The sequence below is a fragment of the Electrophorus electricus genome, chromosome 2 (assembly GCF_041902795.1).
Source record: "Electrophorus electricus isolate QZ-2024a chromosome 2, ASM4190279v1, whole genome shotgun sequence".
In the NCBI taxonomy this organism is placed as follows: domain Eukaryota; kingdom Metazoa; phylum Chordata; class Actinopteri; order Gymnotiformes; family Gymnotidae; genus Electrophorus; species Electrophorus electricus.
In genome coordinates, this window is record NC_137498.1 from 42,469,476 (window position 1) to 42,496,737 (window position 27,262).

Below are 27,262 nucleotides of genomic sequence, written 5' to 3' on the forward strand. Positions count from 1 at the left end.
CTAAAAGAGCAAGATGTGTTTTACAGTCCGTCAAATACGTCTAGTAAGTCTACGCAGTACTTGTTTCATGATTCCTGCATCGCTTTAGTGTAGACACGACCCTTTGCTGTCATTCATGCTCATTGTTTTCTCTAAAACAGGCCTAAGTATTTATTGTGAGATTGTCAAACTAGTTGTTAGAGATAGTCACTGAAACCTGCAAAGATCTGCTCGCCTTAATCGGATTACGGCCAGTAATTTTCCGCGGACAACAGAGGCGGATGTTTTATTCTGCTCTGAAGGTCCGCCACACTAGAGTGCGCCCGTCACCCCCCCCACCACACACACAACACACACACACACACACACACACACACACACACACACATACATACATACATACATACACACACATACATACATACATACATACACACACACACAGCCCAGCTATCTGAACGTAAAGTTATGGGTTTACCGTAACGGCTGGAGCGTTGCCGCGGTTACACAACGTCACGACCTCGCCTCCAAAACCACGTGCCCTGTATAAATAGCCGTTCGAGACGCGCGAGCTCTCGACAGTGGCGCTGAGCGCAAGGCGAGGAAGCGTTTCTCTGCTCGGGCTGCAGCGCGTTTAAATAACTTGCCTGTTCGGCGATACATCCCTTATTGCGCTTGGACTTACTGTTTTTATAACGATGGCTGTTAAAGAGGCTCGCTGCGATTTGACATATTGTAGAATGAGAGGGATCATGTCACTTCTAACCGGTAAGCAGTGATTTAAAAATCAGATTTTTATTGGGTTGTAGCCTAGACGATACTGTTAACTGTTAAGTACTTATCTCTTTCCACCCCTGTTTTTAACTGAATGTGCTATTTATATGTGGTTCGGGTGGCTTCTTTTCCTTTGATCTGTCATCCGCTTCAGGACAGCGTACAGCTCATGTTTCTTTTTGGAAGGTTCATATCAGATACACATCTATACACACAGCTATTAATTTTACTGTATGTGTTTGCGAAATAGCTTAAGTATAGTGCTTAATTATTTTTGTTTTTGTTGATTTGCAAAAAAATATATACATATGATATATTGTACTATAATTTAACTGCAAATCTAAGAAAATGCTAGGAAAATTAAGATGTAACTTCGAAAATAGATATAAAAATACATGGTAAATTCAACGGTTTTCTGAGTTGGGAATTTCGCAACAAGTAGGCTATAACTATAAAAATGTAACTAGGGAAAAAAAATTGCACAGATGAAAACGCTGGTATAGTTAAGGCGAAAACATCAGTGTTCCCGCCGCCGACGTCCTATGGCTTCGCCGCTGACGTTAATGCATCTCTTTCGTTTACAGCTTTCATCAAAGAAAGAAAGATGGGTTTAAACGACTTCCTTCAAAAGCTAGTCTCCAGCCCTCATATCTGCCAACAGTAAGTTGCTTTAAAAAAACAAACAAACAAACCTTTAAAGTGGGATAGGAAAATACTTGTCAATGCAATCTAAACACTGCGCTGTAGAATCTACCCTACTGACAGGTGTCGAGGTTCCACATCAGAAAACTCTTATGCGTTCATCACAGCCCCTCGTGGCGACCTAACTGTCTGTGCACTGTGTTTGTGTTTCGGGTCAGTGTAGAGGGAGAATCGTGTCTAAAAGAATCGTGTTGAGACTGGCTATGTCGGCTATCCAACTTTACGCAAGCCCATTTCCAAATTCAAATTTAATTCAATGCTGTTAGTTTGCCTCTTGAGCCGCCACACGCACCATTTCGCAAATGCAACGTCGCATGTTAGCAATCCTGCCTCCTAGTGGTGAGGAAAAAAAACATAACAATGCCACCCACGCGCGCTAATGTTTTTATTCTCTTCAGTTCTCAGGTTGGTGGATTCTCTAATATCGACGAAAACCGGAAAGAAGAAAGGCGGGAAGACCTCAGCTCGGCAGAGGTGTGCATGAAACAATCTCACAAATACAGTACTCCACAGCAGCCAGGTTGTTGAAGTCTCTGCATATGAGCGCACGAAATAACACGATCTCTGTTCTCTTGAAACAGTTCGGCCTGACGTGTCCCAGAAGCTCTTTAGCTGAAGAGACCCAGTAAGTAGTTGAGCTACCGACCTCACTTCACCGCCTCCTCCAGAATTAACCAGCTCAGTGTTCCACATGTCCTGCGCTAATGTACTTCTTCTTCTAACAGGATAAAACCATCTGATTTTGATTACTTGAAGATTATTGGCAAGGGGAGTTTTGGGAAGGTGAGTGGAGTTTATCCCCGTTCAGTAGTCTGTTGAGAAGTGAGCAGTTCAGTAGTAGTTCAGTAGTGTGTTTAGTCGTTTCCCATCGTAGCCCACTTTGGTGAATTCTGACTGAGCACCCAGACTTTTGTCTTCTTCCAGGTTCTGCTGGCCAGACATAAGGAATCGGAGAAGTACTATGCTGTGAAGGTCCTTCAGAAGAAAATTATTCTTAAGAAGAAGGAGGTGAGACCCCATGCTTTAATGTAAACAAACAAACAAACCAGAAGTAAGGAACCCATCATTATAACCAAGTCGAGAGCAAAATGAGCTTTAACTGCTCTGGATACAGTCTGCCTGATATATGAGATTAGCCAGGTGATGTGTGTAAAAGTGCCGACATAATGCTGACATCCACTTTTTGTCTCTTTGCCTCAGCAAAAGCACATCATGGCAGAGCGTAGCGTGCTGATGAAGAACATCAAGCATCCGTTCTTGGTGGGCCTCCACTACTCATTTCAGACCACAGACAAGCTGTACTTTGTGCTGGACTATGTCAACGGAGGCGAGGTGTGTAGCGAGGACCCGCCCCAGACCGCGACTGTGCTCTGGCCTGCTCATGGTTGCTAACTTGTTGTTACTCATTGACACACTGTTCAAATAGAGTGCACTTTTTTTTTCCTTGTAGTTGTTCTACCACCTGCAGCGTGAGAGGATTTTCCTGGAGCCCAGGGCCAGATTCTACGCAGCCGAGATCGCCAGCGCTCTCGGATACCTCCATTCCCTGCACATTGTTTACAGGTACGTGCTCGCGTCGCCCCCTGGGGGACAGTGCGTGAGCCGGTCAGCTGCTGTTGCCCCATAATACGTGGCAGGTATAGCATCTGATCCTATCGTCTGTGTTTCCCTGCAGAGACCTCAAGCCGGAGAACATCTTGTTGGATGCTCAGGGCCACATCGTACTGACTGATTTTGGCCTGTGCAAGGAAGGGCTGGAACCCAATGGAACGACGACCACGTTCTGCGGCACCCCAGAGGTGGGTGTGTGGGGGGCGGTCTGGCACTCTCCTTGGCTCAGCTCCGTCACACTGACAGTACAAGAAATGGTGGGGCACATTTTGGTCTGATTTTGCGTTTGTTATTCCACAGTACTTGGCTCCAGAGGTCCTTCAGAAACAAGCTTATGACCGTACAGTGGACTGGTGGTGTCTGGGCTCAGTACTCTATGAGATGCTCTATGGGCTGGTGAGTATAGAACGACAGGACGTACTGCAGTATAGTACACTTAACGCTACTGTAGCCTGGCATACAATTTTAATTTAGACATCTCACTCTCTCTCTCTCTCTCTCTCTCTCTCTCTAGCCTCCGTTCTACAGCCGCAACACGGCCGAGATGTACAACAACATCCTTCACAAGGATCTTGTGCTGAAGCCCAACATGTCCAATGCAGGCAGAGAGCTGCTCGAGGGTCTGTTGCAGAAGGATCGCACCAAGCGGCTGGGTGTCAAGGACGACTTTGTAAGTATGCGAACGCCCGTGCTGAGATCAAACGCGTGGTTAATGCACAGGACGCTAATGGGACGCTAATGGGATGCTAATGTCCTGATGTCCTGTTTTAGCTGGAGCTCAAGTATCACAGCTTCTTCTCGCCAATTAACTGGGATGACCTGATGGCCAGGAAGGTCACCCCTCCATTCCTCCCCTCTGTGGTAAGTCAGATGGTTCTTGCATACTCGCAATCACATGAATAACGTCCGGAGTAAACATTTCAAGCTTTTGGGTATGAACGACAGATGTCTTTTGCTGGTTCCACAGACCGGACCCACTGACCTTCGGCACTTTGACCCTGAGTTCACACATCTGCCTGTCTCCGCCTCCCTGTGCAGCACGGACAGCCTGCACATGACCAGCAGCGTGCGGGAAGCAGCCGGAGCATTCCCAGGCTTCTCATACGGCCCTCCGGCAGAGTTTGCCTTCCAGTAGCTGCTTCTGACACATCCTCCACACTCCCCGCAGTCCAAGAGAAACATACTGATGAGAGGCTGGTTAAACCCCAGGAGGGACCACAGGGGAAAATGCCGTTATCACTTTTTACAAGTGCTTGGAACACTGACACATACCGTATAAGTGATGGGAACTAACTCAATGTTTGTGAGACTGTGATCACCCACACAGGGTTTACGGACTTCAAGAGAATCTTATCTTGGACCTGAATGAGTGTTTCTGGAACAAGGAAGCTTGTTTCAAGTTTGTGTTTGGAACTCTTCTCTGACTACTGCAGAACTGTACTGATGATTACTGAGGAAAAGCTAAGAAGTGCCTGGACATTTCAGGAATTAAATACAATAATGACAAGGCTTTGGACAAACCTAAGTCACAAGGACCCTGCAATGTTGGCACCAGCAAGGTGTTTTTCTGTTGTTGCTTTTCCAAATGATCAAACAAATGAATAGTAGTTTGTTTTTGCTTCCTTGCACAATGGGGAGACAAAGGACTGAGAAAAGCATGAAGTAAATAGTTGGCATTTAAAGGCTAGCAAAGTTTCTTCTTTAATATTGACAAGTGTCAGCTTTACTAATCAGACATGATTGGACTTGACTTTGCTTTAAATACTCGCACACTATATTCTCCGTCAACTCCGTCAACCAATTACATTGTGGTGCTTAAAATATAAACCAGTCAAGTCTTCATTTTGGTAGATAAGATAGCTCAGTTGTTATTGGGTTTTGCATCCCATTAAAGAAAATTTATCTTCTATCATCCGGATTTATTAGCCATGACTGAGTAGATGCTAATAAACCACTGAATGGGACATTGTGACTTACACATGCTTTCTTCTGCCTTCTCCCGAACCAGCACTTTTATACTGTGTTGTGTGGATTTATCATTTACTTGTTAATAAGAATAGAACTTTTATCATAAAACCACAAAATTGGCTCTATGTTTTATATATTTACTAAATATATTGTTATAATAGTGTTTTTTTCCCTGAGGTGTTTGCTTATTGTGGCAACACCGCACAGATTGTACTGAAACTGTGTGCATCATACACAGCTGTTCTTGTAGTAGCACGGAAAGAACTGAATGTCTTTTCATTCGCAAAATGCAACTGTCCCTACGCTTTATGAATATTAGGATTTTAAGTTTTTTCCTCCTGTTCCTTCACTCACACAGCTTTCAGACTGGATAGAGTGAAATGTGCAATGAAACATGACTTTAGCTTGAACAATAAATAAAACAGAAAAACTTGAGATGTAGCTAATGGCTACTTGTCATATATGACGATACTGCTTTAGCTATGCTAGCATAGTATTAAATAATATAGACAGGCCTTTCATAGGGTACCTTCAGAAATGTAAGCATGTAATTATATGTTTTTTCCCCATTGGACCAGTGCTATTATGCGTCTATAGAAATGTAATTCAGTACAGTTCAAGTTACTTTCTTCCATATTTGGAAGTTATTGCTTAATTTTATACATTTTTATGTATATTTATTTATGTCATACTGTACTATACTGCTTTGAAGTTTTAAATGCTGAAATTATGAAATATTTAATTCTGATCTTTATTAAATGTTGAATAAAATCATTAACGAACACCCTTATCTGGGTGATTAAAAGTGTGTTATAGTTTTTTATTTCCTTCTGGGCAAACTGGAATGAGGACATTTGCACAGAGAAGGTCCAGATGTGCTGGTCTGTCCAATTCCAAGGGCCTCATTTATAATCAGAAACAGGTCTGAAATGTGAAACTGGAATTTATGAAGACATGCTTGATGTGAAATTAGCATATATTTAAGGAAACTTTGATCTATGCATAGAGCTATACTCAAAACATGTAAAGTATGGAAACATAGCAAAATGCACAGTTTCCTCCCATGTAACAGTTCATATTAAATTATGCATTTCCATAATTACTGTATACAGGTTATTTGTTCCTGAAAAGTACTTGGGTCTAAACAGTGTTTTCTCTGGTGTGTTTCTTTATTTAATTGTGCTGACCAGTTAATTAGCCTGTTTCTATGAATTAATTCAATTAGTTAATCCCGTATTTGAATGAAACATACTCATTATGGGTTGGTAGTTACAGGTGGATAATCACAGGCTGCAGACAACTGTAATTACACATTCACAGATCTAAAGGCTGGAATGGATGCTACATTATCTGTGGTACAATGGCTTTTTTTTTTATTATTAGAAGACCACACCAACTGAACAGCTGCAGATCTCACTTCATATCTGCCTCCAGCTCAGAGAATTAACCAGCTCAGTGCTCCATTTGGCGGGAACAACGTGTTTTTAGTGACCGTGAGCATTTTCTTCCCGATAATGATGACAAGTCAATGAGCTGTTTTAGATTTTCTGAGAGCGATTCTCTTGGAAAGGTGTACTCATTTGGGTCCAGTTTTAGAGACACCAACTTTGCAAATCTGTCCACTTGAAGGTAATTGTCCCTCGGATAGCTGACAAGTGGTTGCTTCCAGAGGGAATTACCTTATAGGTCAGGGATATGCCAGCCATCCACAAGTCCCATCACACCCGCCATATTGACTTGTATATCTAAACTGACATGTTAGTATATCAGATCTCCTTACATGATCAACTTTGAAGAGCAATTTGCACCAATGTTCAGGTTCCCAAATGTCACTGGACCAATTGACCACATTCATATTGCTGTAAGGGCACCAAGTGAGAATGAATCTGCTTTGTCAACTGAAATAGATGTCATTCTTTACATCCAGGTAATGTATGATGTCACAGTGACTCTAATCAATGTAGTCGCTCGATGGCCCGGCTCAGTATTGATTCCTTCATTCTAAGACAGAGCACTGAAGGGAATCAATTTGAATTGAGCTGTACAGGATAGCTGGCCTCTTGTCAAGTTAAAACCTATTAGAAAAAGTCCAAATATTACTCACTATAAACGTCCATGTCTATGCTTTAATCATAACACAGCAAATCTAAAAACTCCATTACTCATGGCATGTCCCATTGTGGAGCAGGCTGTTGGATATCTAGGTAAATCATTGTTGTCTGGATGCGTAAGGTGGGCATTAACCCCCCCCCCCCCCCCCCCCCCCCCCCCGCTAGTTGGATTTGCAACTCTGCCTTTGCAAAGCAAATCGCTTCTTTGCTTCTTTTAAGTCTGACCACTTTTTTTAATCTAACATTTGGCTTCGTGTAACATACATTATTGCCACTCAATAAAACTGTGATTATTGGTGATATCATTGCTAAGGCCACCAAATAACACGATTTTCCTCGCCTTGATATCCATCACAAAATTTCCACCTCATTCAGGAAAATTCGTTTGTTTTATTTATCTTTCACTGTCTCATTCAATACTGAATGGGACTCCTCATATTTAAATATTCATGGATGACTTACATTAACCATTTATGGGTATTTGGATTTGTGTATATTTGCAGACGATAACGGCGGCATATGTGGTTCATACACCTGCGGACATTTTAAGATTTTGGTTTATAACGAGGAAACGGCCTGCAGATGTGCGTACTTGATGTGGTTTTTATAAATCTCTATTATTTGGGTGTACGCACACTTCTTTGGAATCCAAGTTGTATGAATGAGGGCCCTGGTATTCAAACACGATACAAAAGATGCAAAAAGCGTAACCAAAATAAATAAATAAATGAATGAATAAAAATTTAGCTTTACTTAAAATTTATTTGTCTTGCGCATGCGCACTGCAAACCAGTAAAACTTCCTGCAAAATAGTTGTCCCTAACAACCGAGGGAGTTAATTCAGCACAAGGAAGCTTAGCTACCTAGCCATCTGTCCAACTTCTTACTGCGATGGTAAGGTTTTTAAATAATAAATGTTATACTGGAGAAGCACGAAGCTTGTATAGCTTAGCGCTACGGTTTGGGTTCTCCTTTAATTAGATTTTTTAGGTCACGGTAGTGATTAGCATTCTGTCTTGGCTATTGGGCTGGCGTGTAGCTAGGCTAACTGGCTAGCTAGCGTAGCTATCTGATGCTAAGTTAAGCAGGTTAGCAAGCGCACTGTGCGCATAAAGGTTATTGTAGAAAACCCAGTGTTAAGCTATATGGTTACGAATTTATATCAATAGGTCCTCTGCAGCTTTTACTGTTATACAAAAATGTCTTGATGTTAGCTAACCAGCGTTAGCTAGATAGTCAGAGTAGCCTGTGTAACGCTAAACTGTTTGTTGTGCAGACACCGCGACATTCATTTTTTCTCGTTGCATAAACGTAATAATTTACAACGCTATCTACACAGTATCCCGTGTGTGTGGGTAGTTGGTTAATTAGCCTGGCAGTGCTTTACCCCGCTAGTTTGGCTAGCTGTGACCTAACTAGCGTTAGCCGGCTGGCTAAGCTAGTGATTTAGCTGGCAGGTTGGTGAATGTGATTGTGCCTGTGTTGGATGCCCGTGAGTGTTTTTTTTGTGCGGGCTTCACCTTCAGCATAGCCACAGACTTGTCCTTGATATGAGTGGACGACAGTCTCTGTGCTGTCTTGAACTGAAATTTACCTTCTCGGCGTTTGACTTGTGTGGCTCGGCTTGATTTTACACAGATAATAACGCACACAGGCGGGTCGTCTCAGCCTGCGCTGGTGTGGGTCGGGGTCGCCGATGCCAGTGCCCGACACAGCTCGGATGTCATGTTTACAGCAGTGGGTTTTGGAGAGGACGGCTCATATCGGCACATTTAATTCCTCCGTGAACGATTTGAAAGCTTTTTCAGTCTTTTTTTCTACATAGGCACGAGATGCCCGCTTAACGACTAAAGTTCGTATGTAACTTTTTTTTTTTTGCGGGAAAATAAAAACATATACAAGGTTAGCCGAAAAGACAGAAGGAAACCTCTGCAAGAGCATGGTATTACTGTTAAGACTGTAAAACGCCTTTACAGGGATTCAAGCATAGAACCGAACAGCTGGGGCGGAATCTGATGTCTGATGTTGAAAGAAGTCAAAGTGCTCTCCTCTGAAATGCGTGTTTGGCATTAAGTTATCGTCACAAAGCCAGTTAATTCATTTGGGATATTTTCTCTTTGTTTCATATAAAGAGATAATTGTTATATCCAGTAAAGTACTTAAATATTTTTCAGTAAGGTTAATATTTTCAGTAAGGTGATGTTCAGTAAAGTAATGTTCAGTAAGGTTGTGGGTCTGAGTCATGTAATCCTGCTGTGCTTTTTTGCTGAGCACGATTTCACTCTCGTTGAGCTCCTTCACTCCCTCACACTGCTTTCGCAAATGTTTTGTGTTAAATACTTTGAACATCTGACCTTAACTTTTGTTTGAATAGTTTTTTTGTTAATGATATACATCTGACACATTACTCTCACATTAGATCATATAAACGTTTTTAAAAGATACTAAAGAGGTGAAAAGATTAAAACCAACATTTAAATTGTTTTTGTCTTTCTAATCTGCATTCCCTCTTACTCACTTTTCTCTTAGCTTCTTTTTTTCCAATATCAGTCAGTTTCATATGTGAATAAAATTTTATGGTAATTCTGATCAGGGCACTGCATCAGTGTCTCTAATCCCTAAAGGTAGTTTAGAGAGCACAAAGAGCCTCGCAGGCAAAAAGTGAGCATAGTGTGAGCGTGGCCAGTGGGTGTGGCTGGTGCGCATGCCCAGTGGGCAGATGGCCCAGCCCTGTGGTGCTGTGGCAGAGCTGACCTTGTTGTCCCTGGTGTTGCCTTGCACCCAGCTTCACATGACAACATGGTCAATAAGGAGAGGGGAGAGGGAGCAAGTCTGGACCTGTCCAGGATGGGGTGGAAACAAGGGCCTCAGAGAAGGTGTATCAGAACTGTGTGAACTGCCGTGTTCACTAACATGCAAGTACGTATGTCTGTGTGTTGCAGGGCCTGCAGGAAAGCAGAGGCAACAGCAGAGAGTGAGCTAGCTACTGCACACATCAGGGCAGGCAGTGCTGTTCTCACCCACTGACATGGAGGAACCACAGGAGGTGATGGAGATTCCAGTGAGTCCACATCACACACCACTGATGTGCCCATGTGGCTCCTCCCCCACATCACACATCGCTGACGTGCCCCTGTGGCTGCTTTATTTAAACAACTGCTAGTCCATTGATGGTTTCTGTACTTTTAACCTTTGTATCTTGTATTTAGTTTTTACATATTACAAAGAAAGATAATCCCATACAGCAGAAAATGTAATCTTAGATGTGTTCAATTATTTACAATTTATTGTAAATTATTTACAATTTATTTATCTTTGTGGTTATAATAGGCCAAGAAAGCTCGGCATGACATGGATGCGAGCCAGGAGGAGAACCCAAGGTAAACGCTTCTCTGTACATGTTTTTCATTTACCTTGCACATGTTCCAAATGCTTTTTGATCTGTGTTTGTCAGTGTGAAGATCTGAGAGTGAAATCTGGTGAAGGTCTTATCTAACACTCAGAAAGCAGTTCTTTGTTTGGCCTCCATGTTCCCAAGACACTAGCGGTGCCAAAGTCAGAGAAGCTGCTGATTTATTGACACTGTTCAGATAAGCTTGTGAAATGACAGACTGGAGCTCTCTGTCCTTCATGTCACTGTTCACTGGAGCTGTCCTTCACTTCACTGTTCGCTGGAACTGTCTGTCCTTCACTTCACTGTACACTGGAGCTGTTCACTGTTCACTGGCGCTGTCCTTCACTTCACTGTTCACTGGCTCACTGCTCTTTTCCCCAACACAGATATTTCTGATCAAATAAAATGGGCCAGTTTTTCACACTGAGATGGGAATACATAGTGATATAGGAGAGTCAACTACTAGCTGAGATTTGCTGATCTTGGTCTGTGTATGATCACTGACAGCAGAGAGGCCAGTTCATCCTCTTTCTGTATCAGGAGTGACGTGTGCTGCTTTTACAGGCATTAAGATGGTTAAAGCTGAAGTTGTCTGCTTTTGGACATTTCACAAGACATGTCAGGTTTTAGTTGCTTAACTGCACAAAAAAATAGTTTTCGTTGGTCCCCTCACAAAATCCAATTTAACACTTTATAGTACAGCTGCCTTCTCAGCCACAGGCATTTTGCAGTAAGAGCTGGTTAAGATAGTTCAGATATGAGAGTTGTTGTTACAGTGGTAGAATTGCTAATAACTTTGTCTCATGACAGGAGTGACCCAGCCATCTTGGGATCAGAGGTCACCACTTACCCTCCATCCTCTTCCACTCATCTAGCTGCTGGTGAGTAGATCTCTCTCTCTCTCTCTCAGCTCATATTTGTCATTTTCTGCCATTTAAACACTTTTCAATGTCTGTCAGTTTCTGGAAGTGAAGAACTGTCAAATCAAGAAATATCACAAAACAAGACCGGTGACGCAGACAGCTCCTATACTAGTAAAGGTATTATTATTGTTGTTTTTATTGTTTTGTTATTATTATTATTATAATGAACAATTAAGCTGTACAAATTCAGCTTAATGAGAACTATTTATTGTGAACTCAATTCTTTGTTGTTTGTTTTGTTTGTTTGTTTTTCTTGCCACCTAGTGGTGACATGCAAAGAGCTCTCTGCCACCCCCGAATATACCTCACACGTTTACCAAGGGGGCAGGTAAGAACTGAGCCTTTAAAGGAACCTTAGCCTCATTTTAAGCCCATGTAGATCTGTTGGCCTTTTCACACACCTTTTCCCCTCGTCTTCCTCAGCCCTGCAGTTACTGCATATGGCAGCCAGGTGGCATTCCAGTCTCTGGGCCAGTCTGCTGTGTACAGCACCTTCAGTCAGTCAGGGCAGAGCTATGGCCTGCCTCCATTCGGTTTGTCCCACTCTCTACTCTCCACCTGAGTTCTAATTCAGTTGCCTGTTGGTCCTATTTGCCAGTCACTATAGCCCCACGCTACGCTGAACCGCTGTTTAATGCTGCATTGGAACTGCCAATTAAATCACCGTTTTGTGTTGCATCATTGCCCTCACACACAGCTGCCTCTGTTCACATTTCAGCTCACATCTTATTTTTTCTGCTTGTCCTCTAACCATCTCACCGTTTCCCTCCATCTCTACATTCTTTATCTTTCCGGCATTATGTTTGTGCCCATGTATGTGTGTGCGTGCGTGTGTGCGTGCGTGCGTCTCTCCATCTTGCCATACCTGCGTGCCTGACTGTCATGTTGTAGGTGCCATGTGGCCAGGCATTAAGAGTGAGCCAGGGCTGCTTGAGGCGCCCTCTGCTGGCCAGACTGGGTTTCTCAGCTTCAGCACAGCCTATACCTCAATGCAGGCAGGCCAGGTCCACACCTCCTACCCTAGCCAAGGCAAGCCTGCTGCTGCATGCCCTCTCTTCTTCCCTCAGCTCTCCTTTCAAGCACTCTGCTTCCCACGTGCATTAGCGCAGGACTACAGTGCCCGACACGGCTGTGGGTTTGAGATTTACAGTGCAGCATCTCTAGATGTAGTGCTGTATAGCTGATGTCCTTCTCATAAACCATTAAATTACCTTTTTTGTTCATTGTCATTAAATGTTCCATTCCACTATATCTTTTTTTATCTGTCGTCTCTGTGCTTTGTCACTGTGTATTCTTTGCTATTGTCTGCTCATGTCATGGGGTTCTGTGATATGTTGTTTTTCCACACCAGGGTCCTGCTTCACCACGTCTAGCGTGTACACCAATATACCCACAGCACCTGCAGTCACCACGGCGACAGCTACAATTACACATCAGGTAAGCTGATCACTAAATCACCTTATTGAATGAAAGAAATACCAGTTACTCTTGTCAAATAAACAATTATGCAAGAAAAAACCTGGAAAATTCACAGGTTTCATTTAAAAGGTGACCTAGAACGCATTTATTCAGTATTTTTAAATTGTTCTCTGATGTCTATATAGAAGGTATATCACTTTGGTCAGGGCATAAAATGCCCAGATGCAGTTATACCTGTCCATTTACAACTATATGATGATTTGGCCCTAGAATGAAATGATCTGTTTTCTGTCTTTAAACACTGTTTTTTGATGGGTGAATAATTGATGAGCCCTGGTTTACACGCCAGTAGGCACCACAATGCCTCACACAGAATTAACAGGTTAAATCACTAAAACTGAGCCATGGAGCAAATTTTAGGGTTGTAAATTTTAAATTAGTGAAGACTTGCATATCAGCCTAAGGTTTTTAGAATTGGTCCATCTTACAAATTTATTTTTCTTATGCTGTGTGTACATTTTATGGAGGTGAAAACACTGTTTGAGGTTCACGGTGTGTCAGTTCCATGTACGGAACTCTTCTTATTCCAATATGTCAACGTTAAATATAGTTTTCCATTCTATGGCACTTCTAAACAGGCATCAGCATAGTAGTGTGTGATTATACACAGGTAAACTTGACACTTTTGTCACCACTGCCTAACATCCCTCTGTTTGGCTGCAGGACTTTTCGGGCTATAACTCTTTGGGTCAGACGCAGTTCCCACAGTACTATGTCCCTTCCCCCAGCTACACCCCAGTTGCCCCACCCAGCAGTGAGGAGGGTGGGGCCAGTGTGGGTGTACCGTCTTATGCACCTGTCAAGACTGAAGGCAGTGCCCCTGAAGCCCCACCGAGCATCGCAGGTGGCCCCACCCTCTGACGCCTTAATTGCATGCGGTCTGTTGCAGTCTAGTAAAACAGTAATCTGGTCAATATTACACTTGCACTTGCTTGTGTACCCTGAGCCCATAAAATGGAGTTTACGGTCCTAGCCTCCGCCTTGAGTAGAGAAACAAGCCTCAGTCTTCCGTTTGGCTAGATCTTCAAGGGCAGGCTGACCAGGTTTTTCAGTGTGCTCACAGTGCAGAAGATGAAATTAAAACCTCTTAAATTTAGACAATAACCTTTTTTTGAAGTGTTATAAAATTATTCCGCTTATTTTTGTTACTCTTACTTTTAAGTGTCTTGCCATATTAAATGTCCTTGCAGCAGTGACTGATAACTTTGCTTCCTTCATGCATACCTTTTAGTTAAGCAAATCTATCTGCCACTGCAGTGAGAATTTCACTTCTTAAAATTAGAATTAAATGTTAAAATAAGTTCTTCCAGTTTTCATCATTTTGGAGGCAGAGGGATATTAGAAATATTGCCTAAATTTCAGGTGTTTTCACATAAGAGATCATTTTATGGGGCCACCACATAACATCGGTGAGTCTCTGCATGCAGGGGAACTAAATGTTGAGTGAGTGAAAATCGGGTAGTTAAGAAAATCTGCTGTTATCCTGAGTTTGAGCGATGGGCTAATTTTGCATAGCAGCATTATAATTACTTTGAAATTACTTTTAAATCAGAGCCTCTCTCTCTCTCTCTCTCTCTCTCTCTCTCTCTCTCTCTTAGTCACATCTCCAGGTAGTGTGACGGGCGGGACCCTGCCTCCTGATGCTGCCCCCCACACAACAGCCCAAGAACACGAAGATCCCACCCCCAGACATGCCCAGAGCCATGCCCCCAGCAAAGCCAAAGGCAAGGGCAAGAAACCGGATAGCTCTCCGTCTACTGACAACGACCTGGAGGTGTGACCTGTATGCACGCTGGCCAGTGGTTACAAATCATGAATGAAGTGTTTGGTTTCTAATCTCCACCTCCTGTTTTCTCCTGCGTCCTTCTCAGCGAATCTTCTTGTGGGATCTGGATGAGACTATCATTGTCTTCCACTCACTCCTCACTGGGTCATTTGCACAGAAGTTTGGCAAGGTACAGAAAATAACACCAAGCAGCTTCTGAAGGAATATGTGTGTTGCACTTATTTCTGACCAAATTCTAACTGTTCTCCAAATGCCATTAATTAGTACAGATGGACTCAATATGTTGAAATCAAGCAGAAGCGTGAAAGGCAACTTATCTGACAATATTACTTCCTTCTGCTATTTAAACCATATTGTTACATGGTTATAATGCTGTTGGGTTTGTTAACCTGGTGACTGATCTGTTGAGAGCCAGTGTGTTTGAGTTTCTTTGTCTTCCCCCAGGACCCAGCCACTGTCCTTAATCTGGGTCTGCAGATGGAGGAGCTGATTTTTGAGCTAGCAGACACTCATCTCTTCTTCAACGATTTGGAGGTGAATTGCCTATTTCTCCACTCTCTTATTATGTTTTCAGATACATATCTTGTGATTCAGTGGGGATTTAAACTGGTGTTTCTCTGAATTTAGGAGTGTGATCAGGTCCATGTGGAGGATGTAGCCTCTGATGACAATGGACAAGATCTGAGGTAATGCAGGAACTGGGTGGTTATTAGAATATTTGTCGTTTATGAACATAAACCACACAGTGAAACTTGGTCTCTCCTGGATTTATCAGTATTATGGTGTTAGGGTATATTGTGTTATGATTGAGTATTTTTGTTTTTATGGTGGAGTATTATGGTGTTTATCGTGGAGTATTATTGTGTTATGGTGGAGTGCTACAGGTTGTCCATCCTCTTTCAGCAACTACAACTTTTCGAGCGATGGCTTCAGTGGGACGGGTGGGGCAGGCGGCCCTGGCTCCACCACCACTGGTGTGCAGGGAGGCGTGGAGTGGATGCGCAAGCTGGCTTTCAGATACCGCCGTCTACGAGAGATCTACATCAGTTACAAGATGAACGTGGGAGGTGAGTTCACCCCTGGCTGCTCAGCCCTTCTCTCCATCCGCATGGCCTTGTGGGTGGCCCCAGGGTGACCCCCAGCACGAAGCCACAGACTGAATTGGCTTGGATAGTTTAGGCAGAATGCCTAGTTGCGGTTCTATTTTTGGACAAATATTTTAATTGCAGTTCTAGTACACATTTGTGGTCCACATAACATCAAACATGTAGCAAACAAACGTATTTACACCTTGCATGAAAAAAAATCAGATTCATTGATGCAGATGAGGCTATTGTTTATTTAAACCATGCTGTAATAGAACTGCTACAGGTGCAATTTAAAAACAAAAAAAAAAATGTTAAAAACCTTAATGGCCAATGTCCATCATTTTAGTCTAAATTTATGCTTATTCAACACCCAGACTAAGCATAAATGTAGACTAAAATAAATTTCCAGTGTAATTTACTGCTAGTTTTATGCTTTAGACGAAAACTAGGCTTAATACTTGTCTTTGAAACCAGCTCTTGTTCAAAATCTTGACAACATTGTGCATTATGTTTCATTAAAAATGAATGATGTATAATTCATCCCCCTATTTCCACAGCGCTACTGAGTCCCCTGAAGAGGGAGTTGTTGATCCGGGTTCGCGCCGAGATCGAGGCAGTGACCGACGGCTGGCTGAGCACCGCGATTAAATCACTGCGTCTTATTCAGTCAAGGTGAGCCTGCCCACATTCACAGCAGTTTGTACTTTTAACAAGTGAAAATAGAAATTAAAAATGACCAGTAATTGTGAATAACATTTCTTAAATGGAAAATCCGAACACTTGATTGTAGTGAGTGTAGCCGCTGCCATAATCGTAGTGGTTACAGTTGTTCCTCTAGTGATAAATTATAATGATCACAGTAACTCATTTGCTAATAATAGTTCTACATGTCATTTAGTCCCTTATCAGTCCCTGGGCTTTAGGAAATTGAGTAACCCGGATCATTTGGTTTTATTCGAGTTGTGGGCTGGGTGCTAATACTCTTGTGCTATGATCAGGGGCAGGTGTATGAACGTTCTGGTCACCACCACCCAGCTGGTCCCTGCTTTGGCTAAAGTTCTGCTCTATGGTTTGGGTGACGTCTTCCCCGTCGACAGCATCTACAGCGCCACCAAAATTGGTAACTGTCAGATGCCTCTGAATACAGCCTAAGTGAGACGTGTGGGGTATCATAAAATTTGACCGTAAGGCCTCATTAAAGCATTCGGATTAAAATGCGTTGTTGCTGTAGTTAGTTTTTATGTGTATAGTTTTGATTTTGTGATTTTGTTGGTTGTGGCTGTGGTGTGTTTTTGAGCTTTGAACGACTGTTTTGATTGACAGGGAAGGAGAGCTGCTTTGAACGCATCGTGTCTCGCTTTGGGAAGAAGGTGACATACGTTGTTATAGGTGACGGCCGGGAGGAGGAGTTTGCAGCTAAACAGGTACCTCACACACGTGCACAAACCTCACACATGCACCTCACACACACACACCTCACACCAGCATGAGGTTACATTTACATTATGTACATCAAGTATTGGACACTGTACATAGAGAACATTGCCTGTAGTTGGCTGTAGTTTCTGTGCTACTGGGGATGGACTCATTGTTGGAGATTGTCATTAGGATAGGACACTCAATTTTTAATGCTGTCCCCAAGCATTAAATTAAACCCAGTAATGATTGCACAGTTTCAGATGTTAATAATACTTGTATGGTTCCTGCCTTTTTAAAATGTAAGTAAATAGCCCACTGCTAGAGTTTCCCAGCAAAGCCCACACCAGACACCTGCATGAGCTTGTTAGTGAAGACCACAGAGAAGAAAGGAGATGAAGCGAGGAAATGAATTCAATGTGTATTCACTGGCCAATTTATCAGGATCACCACACAAACACTGAGAAGGACCCCTGTTTAATCCATTTGGTAGCCCAGCACAAGTCATGAGAATACACGTAACCAACTCGATGCTTAAAAAGCCTGCTTTGTCAGGCAATCACCACTCGGCTAGCTTAATTTATGGTTTAATATAGTAAACATGCACAGCAGATTGGATACTTAACAGGGAATTGTTCACCCGAGTTAGTGAGTACTTAAGTGTTTACATTACATGATGTTATGTGAAGAGTTTAAGGTAACAGGATTTATTACCATAATACACAAGATAATTAGTTATACGTTACAATTGGTTACATGTTAAGGACCTTGCTCAGAGGCAGAATTAACGGTGGTGGGGCTTGAAGCTATTGACCCAGGTCTACATGAATATTAACTGAAGCTACTGACCCACATCTATTTGAATATTAACTGAAGTTACTGACCTATGTCTGTATGATTTTATGCAACTCCCTGCTCCCATATAATTGGCTCATTGGATAATTACATGAATGAGCAAGTTAATAATAATAATAATTTAGTAGTAGTAGTAGTAGTAGTAGTAGTAGTAGTAGTAGTAGTATCATCATCATCATCAAACATTAGAAATGAATAATTATGAAACAACAGGAAACATTGTTCAATCCCTGCTCCACTTACTTTGGCTGTTGTGTTTAAATGGGTACATGCATACCTTATGCTGTAAGATGTGTTCTAAATTGTGTTGTAAGCTGGGTGCATGTGTGCCATTTGTTCTCCTATTGTGCTGCAAGATGGCAGTGTGTGTGTGTGTCCTGATTGTGTTGTAAGATGGCCATGCATTTAATTTTTCATGTTTCTCCAGCACAACATGCCCTTCTGGAGAATCTCTGCCCGCGGGGACCTAGTGTCCCTGCACCAAGCTCTTGAGCTGGACTTCTTATAGAGCAGCAGGAGGAAGGACCCCCGACTCCCAGCGCAACACACCTACCACCTTCTGGGCCCCAGAAGCAAGCTCAAGTTCGGGAAGTCTGGTCCTGGAGAAGACCGGGAGCTGGCAGGAAGCTTCTGGTATGTCTTGTCCTCCACTACCTCTAAGGCAGCTAAGAAGCCGGAACTGAGCCTGGCGCTGCTGACGGACCCGCGGAGAGCTCCAGAAACTCCGAGCCCCATACTGCCAAAGGCTTGCTGGAGTTACCATAGTTACCATCGCCACCAGAAGTGGATTTACCAAAGGAACAACCAAAGGTCTGCACTGGTATGGAAGCTTTTAGGTGTTTTGGAGACTTTCTGCTCTAGTTTCGTGTTCTCTGTGATTTTTGTAAAAAACAAATTAAAAAATTGCTTCAAAAGGCCTAATCATTAGACTTTGGTTTTGCGCTCATTCCAAAGCTTAAGACGTGGAGGGCCGGCTCTGACGCCTGGACTGACTGTGTATGCTGGAAGAAACGTTTCCTGTTATCCAAACCTTTTATGTGTTTACTTCAGTCTGGAAATGACATGTTTTTTTGTTTTGTTTTTCACCCTGTTCTGTAATGGTCCTTGCAGGGCTCTGTACAGTTCAGCTCAGTGTCTTTGAAATGTTCATTAGTGCTTCAGTGTATACCGGTGGGCCCACACATTATAAGCAGATTAGTAACCTTTTTGGCCTGTGTGCTGTTCAGTATATTTTAAATTCCACTGGATGGCAAAACACTTTTTCATTGGTTACTATATTAAGTTTTTTTCTTGTTGTTCTTGGTGTGTGTGTGTGTGTGTGTGTACCATGGTGGAGAGTGTGTGTGTGTGTGTGTGTGTGTGTGTGTGTGTGTGTGTGTGTGTGTGTGTGTGTGTGTGTGTGTGTGTGTGTGTGTGTGTGTGTGTGTGTGTGTGTGTGTGTGGGTGGGTGGGTGGGTGGGTGGGTGGGTGGGTGGGTGGGTGGGTGGGTTTTTGGGTTTTTTCCCTTTTTTCTCCCAGTCTGTACAATGTCCAAAAATGACAGAAAAGGACCTTTTGGAACTTTGCTGTGTCTCTCTGAGCATTAGTCCAAAGTGTTCTTCGAAGGGAACAACTGCGTCACTCGTTACTGTCTTACTAACTGGCTGCCATTCATGTACACACCCACCACTGTGTGAAGAAGTGCAGAGAGGTTCCACGTGTGAAACAACAAATAGCAGAGGAAGTGATGGAGTCACATTTGACCATTCTGCAGTGTGATGACTAAAGACAGTTTGTGAAGAAACGTGGGATTCTTGCATTGCTCTCTGCTACATGCGTTTTGATTCACTGGGAAGAGGAAAACTGCCGTTGACACTGTGAACTGCTGGTGAAGCAGTTTAGCTCCACTTCACAAAAAACTCAAAAACAATACACACCATGGGAGAAAGGAACCGAACCCTCTGTGCAATAATGTTTTTTTGTCGGCGCTAAATGCTGATTCTTTGAAAGTGTGAGGATGAGGAGAATAGGAGGGTCAGTATCCTTGGACAGTTTGAGATTTCATCTTGACAATACGAGCTTAAAAAAAACAAAGGGCAGTTTCACTTACTCAACGTTTGACTTTTATGAATGTGTGCTTTCCATTTGGCTGTACGTGTGTGTTGCTTTTCCTGTGGTTATTTATATTGTGCCTTTTAACCTTAAACGACATCATTGTATCTCTTAAACCCTTAAATATGGCAAATATGTATGTTTTGTTATCATTTTTGTCTGTGTGGTGGTGGGTTTTTGTTTTTTTTCCTCTTCCCCCCTCTTGTGTATGTGCATGCACACATGTGAACGTTCTTTCAATTTTATTACAGACTTTCTTAAAACTTTTTTTTTTCCCGATCTACAGTCAGTATGTCCTAAAATCCTCCTGCATAAATATCCCTGTCCTCATCCAGGGTTTGTCTTCTTGATTCCCTCTTATGTCCTGTAAGATGACAGCTGTCCTTTCATGTGCAGCCACTTCTGACATGAACCCTTCCATCACCAATTGTATGTATAAAGGGACGAGAACATTAATCTCGTCCTTTTGAACTGTCAGTCGCCTTTGAGACTTAAATGCCTGGACAATCAAAGAAACTGTAAACCGATCCAGCTTTTCCAGCAAGACCGTACAGTTCTTCAGGTTTCTCCCTCCCCCTGTGCTGTGTTGGGTTTTTAAGTCTTCAGCACATCAGCTGTAACTGCTGGCACATCCAGTTCGACTGGCGTGATGTCTGCGTCACAAAAAGCCTTGACGTTCCTGGAAGAGACGGCGTTTGTGAAAGGCTTCAGTGAACTTGGTCCCAAATGTTTCTTAATGTCTACGAAAGAAGAGACATGTTTGTGTTTTGCTGTGTGAGGCTTATTTTATTTTGGGCAGGGTTTTATGATTTCATTTGGAGGGTGGGTGCCCTTAAGATGTACTACACCCAGGCTGAGCGCCAGATGTGTGCTTAATATGTGCAAAAAATACTCCTGCAGTGTACAGAGTGATGTGAAGCTCCCTGTTAAGCAGCAGGAAATCTTGAATGGGGGTTTTCTGCTTGTCCTCTTATTCTGAACCGTGTGCGCTTAAGAGGGCAGAACTATGACACATCGTTTACCTGTAGCCATGTCCAATGGTCAGTATTCTGTGAACTGGGATTTCTTTAGTCAGAGTTGCTATTGTGTGAATTATTTCTTAAGTTACAGGGAGACAGTCTCACAATAACAACTCCATTTGGCCATGTTAAGTAGGATCTTGTTTAATAAATATTGTAGCTGGATGCTCTCCCCCCCCGTTTGTTTGTATGGGACCGGAGTACTGTTTGGCCCAACAGTTTTCTTGTGTACTATAAGAATGTCTGTGGCTCCATCAATAAAATCTTTGAAAGCTCCACCTGGCGTTTGTGTCCTTGAACCAAGAGAAACAAATTATATATATATATATATATATATATATATATATATATATATACACACACACACACACACACACACACACACAATCTAATACAACCATATCAAAACAAACACATTGTTTTTCATTAATTCCTGAGTGCTGTAGAATAAAGACTGTTACAGTATTTGGCAGTGGACATCGGTAGGATGTAACCAGATATTTTGAACCGCTGTTCTTTTGTATATGCAGTTCTATTCCATTAAACAAAGTAAACTTCTGAACTTGGATTCACACCAGAATCCTGAATTTAGTAAATATTACACACAAAATAGTATTTACAACACAACTTCTGCATAAATTATATACTACAAAGGGACATCTCTGTTGCCAGCATCCGCTTGAGATATTTCACCACCAACTCCTGTTTGGTTCTTGGTTTTTACTTTGAAGAAACTTGTATTGCTGGATATGTATTTGTAGTTTGGGAAGATTAGGAATGGCTGATTAAAAAAAAGTGTCTGTTACTAAATCCAGCCTAGTGGTAGAAATGGATGGCCATGTCTCTCATTCTCTTGTGGATGACACCATGTTGCTGTGGTTGGAGGGAAGCTTCACGTTGAGGTTCACGTTCGGGAGTGCTAGTTGAGTCTGTCTCCACAGTGGCGCATGCCATTACCAAGCTCTCAGACATAGCCCGTGGGCTCTCGGCTTTCCTGATTTCCACGGAAGCCTGCTTTGGATGGCACTTACTGTAATAAACCAGTTTCAGTAAGATCCCCACAATGTAGAGGGCAGGGACTGCTCCCAGCAACACATACGGGCTGAGCGGGGGGGGATTCTGCCGTGCTGACTCCACACACTGCATACACCACCACAGAACCAGCAGCAGAGTCATGTCCAGCCCCATGAACAGGTGGTACACGCCACTCCTCAGTTTGGTCCCGCCCTGCGCCACGTTAAACCAGCTGAAGTACCAGATGAGTCCTACGGTGGCCCGGTAGAGCCATTCGCCTCCCTTGGAGTCCATGAAGTCTGTGTTCTGCCACCAGGCCCAAAGAGTCAACAAAATCCACAGACACAGGAAGTGGACGGCGACGTAGCAGGGCAGGGCGGAGGCAAACAGGGCCAGAGACACCACCCGCGGGACAATGAGCAGCAGGTTCCACAGGAAGTAGACCACTGAGGAAAGCCAACCCATCTTGGATGCCTCTGGGATAAATTTACGCATGCTGCGATGGTAGAAGGTCATGTTCCAAGCAATGGCAAGAAAGCAACCAACAATCTTGGCCACTGTGCAGACAACAACGGCGGTGTAGGATGGTGAGTATATTGTTTCTAATTATGAAATTAGCAAATCCAAAATTTGTGCCTAATGTTGAAATATTATACCCAGCATTAAAATTACTAAATACATTCTACCTGCAGCATTTTTTTTTTCAGAACAATTTATCAAAGAAGGCAGGGAAAAAACATTGATTATGATTTTTAAAGCTTTATATTATTAATATTTTTGAGTTACAAAAGCATTGTGTGTTATTAATGTGCTGTGTTCCATCACCAGCCTTGATCAAGCATCTGGATAGTCAGTATATATCCAGAATTTGTCACATTTAATACTGTAAATTTAAAATTAAACATGCTAACTGTTTGGATAAGTTACACAAATAACTAATATAAATGATACATCGATCTCAAAAGGCCATTCACAGAGCATGTTCTGCTCATGCAACATCAGTGCATCTTACCTGAGACAAGCCGCAGGTCTTGCTCCTGTATAAGAGTGTGGATCATGAGGACCAGCTGGGGAACACTTTCAGAAAATGTCTCCATCAGTCGCAGCATGTTGAGGTCATAAATCAGGAACCCAGCTACGCCCCTTCTGAAACTGTCTATCTGTTTAAGTTTGCAGATGGAGATCTCCATCACACCTGCACACCTGCATAAAATGTTTGGTTTTTTAGGTTTATTGTTATTGTCACCAAATCTACTGTGATGCTTGTTACACTCATATGCATAACATCTAGTTGATATGAAAAACTTCATGTAGCCATAACACATGACATAGTAAGTCAGCTAACTAGTTCCAGATCTTGTTATTGGTGGAACCATAGACTGTATATAACGTCTATGGGTAGAATACTAATCCCGTCATAAGACTTGAAGGTAGCAACACTTTTTATTACAATTAATTTTAACAGAAATTGTACATATTTGATTTGGTGTTTCAATGTGCTGTCTAAATCATGTCTGGATTTTGCAGTTCTGTTTTAATAATTAAATGAGATCTGATAAAGTAGCTCGTTACTTGAGTAGTTTTTATACTTGGTACTTTTTTACTTTTATTTAAGTAGTAATTTAAATGACTACTTACTTCTACTTGAGTAATTATTATTTTAATATAACAGTAGTTTTACTTTAGTACAGTTTTTGTTTACTATACACATCTCTGATGAACTGTGCCAATTTTGATTTTTTTTTTGTCCTAGATACATTTCAGAAACTGCTACAACCCAACTGCCCTATAAAAATATATTTTACAAAACACCTTTTGTACTAATATAAAAACAGATACTTTTCCCCTCTTGTTTGAAGGGTTTTGCAAATGTGGGCTATTATAGCCATGCGAATCAGTTCCCTCTGACAGACTAATTTATCACAGCAGTGAAGGAGAAAGAGAAGGAACCCAAATTACCCACAAACCTGAGTAACACACCCAGCTGAAAGACGTGAAGCAGCCCCAGTAAACCATGTCTCCTCACGGACTTCTCTATGCTGGTTTCCAGGGTGACCGAGGGGTCTGAATACCAGATCCAGCTGAATACCTGGAGGAGGGCCGAGGAGCCCAGCAGCAGAAATATTAACAGGCTCATGGAAATGTAAGAACCCTCCTGATAGAGTGACACCACAGCCCAAACATCCAGTGCTATATCCAAGAGGAAGACGACAAAACCCAGGAATGAAAACACAATGTCCGACTTCACGAGATCAAAAGGAAATATCTCCTCCATGGCGTGAGACTGCGGCTCTCGTCTATAAAATACTTTTGCTCCAGATGTCTGAAAAAGGTTATGTATCAACTTACGGCAGAAACTGAAAGTGAGAACGTCATGCCAGTCCCCTCCTCCTGAGTTTATGCAACGCAACATTCTACACGTGTGTGACCATAAGTCTTTCCACGTGCTATTCCACACAGATTTTCCACCCCAAGGAATGCGGATGGTGCACCTTGGGGATTAATAAGTAAGCACCTGACAAACAAACCTCCAGTGAAATGTACAATATTCACATTCCAAAAGCAAACCAGTAATCCCCCCTTAGTGGGTTTATTAAAATCAGTAGGATCAGTGGAGACCACAGCCAGAGGTCATCCTCTGGTGACAGAGCTAACCACACCATGAGGGATAGAAGCACTTACATAAGACTCCAGAAGGTCATATTTAACCAGTTGTGACCAATTTGAGTAACACTAATGTGGAGGAAAAACCCATATGAAGAGATCTCTATATAGGGGAAAAACATGTGATCAGGACTTTGTGTTGGTCATTAAATCATATGATCAATACTTTGTAAAGATCACATTACAGATCTCATGCTATAAAACTGTTTATCATGTATGTTAAGGAACTACTCATTTTAATATGAATTATTAAACTTGTTACTTCAGTGTGGGGGCTCACAGTTATATATACTAGAGCAAGCAGATTATATCTAGTGATACATCTAGTTTGAGTAACTGCATGGTTCTATACACTTTGGACTTTACTAATGTCTAATTCTCTATAATACTCTGCAAGTTTGTTAATGGCTTAACATTTGTTGTCAGCCTTCTCCACTGAATTCTGCTATTCTGTCAAAACTAGTCTTTTCACATAAATAAAAAATCTATGCTCTTACTGTTCAGTTTGACACTTTTGGGCTATCGGAGCATGTGACAAGCAGTTCACAGTCAGAGAACATACACTAGATTTGGAAAAACACAAGAGTCTCGACATTATGGGCATCAAGGAGCTTAGCTCCTCCTAGCTTTGATTTTTCCTTTATATCTAAGAAAATCGTAAATAAATGGTTGATTTAGGTGCTATCTTACAAGCAGCAATGTCACTGCCTGTGAAGCCCTTTTGATGTGATGCAAGGCAATGATGACTGCACATGTTTCCTTGGAGGTAACCATGGATAACTGAAGAAAACTTCAAGCGCCACCACCTTTTTAACGCAACCAGTCTGCTCTTCTAATCAGAATGACAGAGTGATATCAGCTGCCTTGTCCTCGTTAACAGTTTCTCCTGAGCTAACAAGAGATCAGTGAAATGATGTTAGCAGGCTGTTTAGTGGCAGGGCTGAAATGCAGTAATTTTTTGTGATCAAGTTAATTTTCATGACAAGGAATGACTTTGCAATACATTGCAATTAATTTGATCACGCTTCACAATCTAGAGTTAATGCAAATTGAAAACCCTAAAAACTGAAGCAGTAAAGTTTGTAAAAACCAAAATTTGTTCTAGTCTCAAAACTTTTGGCCATGACTATAGTTGTTAGTACACATATGGCACATCTCCATATGCTGAACACATGTCACTGTATGACACGCATCTAAAAATGTCTTTAACATGTAAAAGGTTTTATAACTGGTCGTATTTAGATTACAATACGGATGGCCGCTCTGGTCTAGTTGGTGACATGATAATTGGGACTTTGCTTAAGCTATTTTGATTTGTAGATTTGCATTTGCTTGTTACAGTATGGAGTGACAGCAACTGTGATATAGTTTTAACCAGCAGACCAATTATGCAAGACAATGCATGAGAACAAACACTTTAGCGTGCTCTCCCACTTCTCGTCAATCTATTTCACTTATAAACAAATTAAATTCCCCACCTCTGTGCACCTGTGAGTAGAATGTGTGTTCCTCCTTTGTTTTTTTGGTTTTTTTTTTGGCATAATGAAAATAGTGCATGTTGAAGAATAACCTTTTAACACTGTACTGCCCATCATAACACTTTTTCATTTTTTTAATGCAAAAATCTTACCATTTATCTGGCCTTCATTTATTTGAACTGGTAAGCAGAGTCATTCCACGAGAGAAAGCATGACCTTAACCACTGTAACCACTATAATTCAGGATGGTGACTTACAACAAAAAAACATGAAATGAAATGGTTTCCTTTTTACACAAACTGACAGCTTATGAGTAGGAACTAAGGTACAATGCTCATAACGAAAAACAACTCCCTGCTGGATGACCCCAGCCATGCAAACACACTCTGTTCCTTCTAACTCTCATCGCTACTCGATTACAAGTGCTAACCGCTCTCATCTGCTTGCCCATAACCTCATCTGGACAAAGTCAAGAATTAGAAATCAGCCATCCCATTTGGTGGACAGGAACACTTTTCAAACAAGTCACAAAAGCACACGTTTTCTTCCAGCACATCAACTAACTACAACTGGACTGATTCCCTACTTTGAAACTACACCAAATCCAGATGTCATGTGGGTTTAAACATTAATATGGGTCAAATAATCACTTCATCACATCATCACTTAAGTTACTCCACAGAGTCTTCATATACTGATGTACAGTATGGTAAACTTGTGGATCTCGTCTTTTGTTTACGAGTTTGTTCCCAAACATCCGTATGAACAGAAGACGTGCAGCATGAGGTATATTAATCAGTGCCTGTTATAAACACACATTAGAAAATTTGACTTAGAGAAACATAAATAAACACGCATTGAACCTAAAATTAATTACTAGCACTACTACACCAAAAACAAAACAATAAAC

General features: G+C 41.9%; 3 protein-coding genes across 5 annotated transcripts; 2 read left to right on the forward strand and 1 right to left on the reverse strand.

The window, feature by feature from the left end:
* Positions 1 to 554: 554 nt before the first annotated feature.
* On the forward strand, positions 555 to 5,839 carry si:ch211-195b13.1 (STKc_SGK domain-containing protein). Its single transcript, XM_027018974.3, has 13 exons — positions 555 to 747; positions 1,338 to 1,413; positions 1,854 to 1,929; positions 2,037 to 2,080; positions 2,181 to 2,238; positions 2,380 to 2,463; positions 2,656 to 2,787; positions 2,906 to 3,018; positions 3,131 to 3,254; positions 3,367 to 3,462; positions 3,581 to 3,736; positions 3,838 to 3,927; positions 4,034 to 5,839. Exons 1-13 carry the CDS (start codon positions 678 to 680, stop codon positions 4,199 to 4,201), a joined length of 1,287 nt encoding a protein of 428 aa, XP_026874775.1. The 5' UTR covers positions 555 to 677; the 3' UTR covers positions 4,202 to 5,839.
* Positions 5,840 to 7,950: 2,111 nt separating this feature from the next.
* eya3 (EYA transcriptional coactivator and phosphatase 3) lies at positions 7,951 to 19,524 on the forward strand. Of its 3 annotated transcripts, XR_014119247.1 has the most exons (20): positions 7,951 to 8,039; positions 10,088 to 10,206; positions 10,476 to 10,525; positions 11,350 to 11,420; positions 11,499 to 11,579; positions 11,727 to 11,790; positions 11,886 to 11,995; positions 12,354 to 12,491; positions 12,814 to 12,899; positions 13,605 to 13,785; positions 14,540 to 14,715; positions 14,813 to 14,896; positions 15,172 to 15,261; positions 15,355 to 15,413; positions 15,631 to 15,794; positions 16,373 to 16,487; positions 16,814 to 16,935; positions 17,139 to 17,239; positions 18,514 to 18,906; positions 19,041 to 19,524. XR_014119247.1 is itself a non-coding variant. In XM_081704783.1 (19 exons), the coding sequence occupies exons 2-19, from the start codon at positions 10,174 to 10,176 to the stop codon at positions 18,592 to 18,594; spliced, it is 1,806 nt and encodes a 601-aa protein (XP_081560909.1). In that variant the 5' UTR covers positions 7,951 to 8,039; positions 10,088 to 10,173; the 3' UTR covers positions 18,595 to 19,523. The 3 variants fall into 3 exon arrangements, 2 of the variants coding, with proteins under 2 accessions (XP_081560909.1, XP_026874779.2); XM_081704783.1 differs by having other exon boundaries at positions 18,514 to 19,523; XM_027018978.3 differs by lacking the exon at positions 12,354 to 12,491 and having other exon boundaries at positions 18,514 to 19,522.
* A 2,006-nt stretch (positions 19,525 to 21,530) lies between these two features.
* Positions 21,531 to 24,623, reverse strand: LOC113582918 (XK-related protein 8-like). The gene is made up of 3 exons (XM_027018968.3): positions 24,178 to 24,623; positions 23,223 to 23,413; positions 21,531 to 22,767 (listed from the first exon to the last, which is right to left on the reverse strand). The coding sequence occupies exons 1-3, from the start codon at positions 24,621 to 24,623 to the stop codon at positions 22,013 to 22,015; spliced, it is 1,392 nt and encodes a 463-aa protein (XP_026874769.2). The 3' UTR covers positions 21,531 to 22,012.
* Positions 24,624 to 27,262: the final 2,639 nt, after the last annotated feature.

Excerpts from the sequence above, each read along its gene's own strand:
- si:ch211-195b13.1 (XM_027018974.3), top strand. The coding sequence starts at position 678 with ATGGCTGTTAAAGAGGCTCGCTGCGATTTGACATATTGTAGAATGAGA. Across the intron at positions 748-1,337 it reads GATCATGTCACTTCTAACCG|CTTTCATCAAAGAAAGAAAG; the intron begins GTAAGCAGTGAT and ends TTTCGTTTACAG. Across the intron at positions 3,928-4,033 it reads CTCCATTCCTCCCCTCTGTG|ACCGGACCCACTGACCTTCG; the intron begins GTAAGTCAGATG and ends CTGGTTCCACAG.
- eya3 (XM_081704783.1), top strand. The coding sequence starts at position 10,174 with ATGGAGGAACCACAGGAGGTGATGGAGATTCCA. Across the intron at positions 12,900-13,604 it reads CAGCTACAATTACACATCAG|GACTTTTCGGGCTATAACTC; the intron begins GTAAGCTGATCA and ends GTTTGGCTGCAG. Across the intron at positions 13,786-14,539 it reads AGCCCCACCGAGCATCGCAG|TCACATCTCCAGGTAGTGTG; the intron begins GTGGCCCCACCC and ends TCTCTCTCTTAG.
- LOC113582918 (XM_027018968.3), bottom strand. The coding sequence starts at position 24,623 with ATGTTGCGTTGCATAAACTCAGGAGGAGGGGACTGGCATGACGTTCTC. Across the intron at positions 23,414-24,177 it reads CAGCTGGGTGTGTTACTCAG|GTGTGCAGGTGTGATGGAGA; the intron begins GTTTGTGGGTAA and ends CATTTTATGCAG. Across the intron at positions 22,768-23,222 it reads AGACCTGCGGCTTGTCTCAG|TGGCCAAGATTGTTGGTTGC; the intron begins GTAAGATGCACT and ends TTGTCTGCACAG.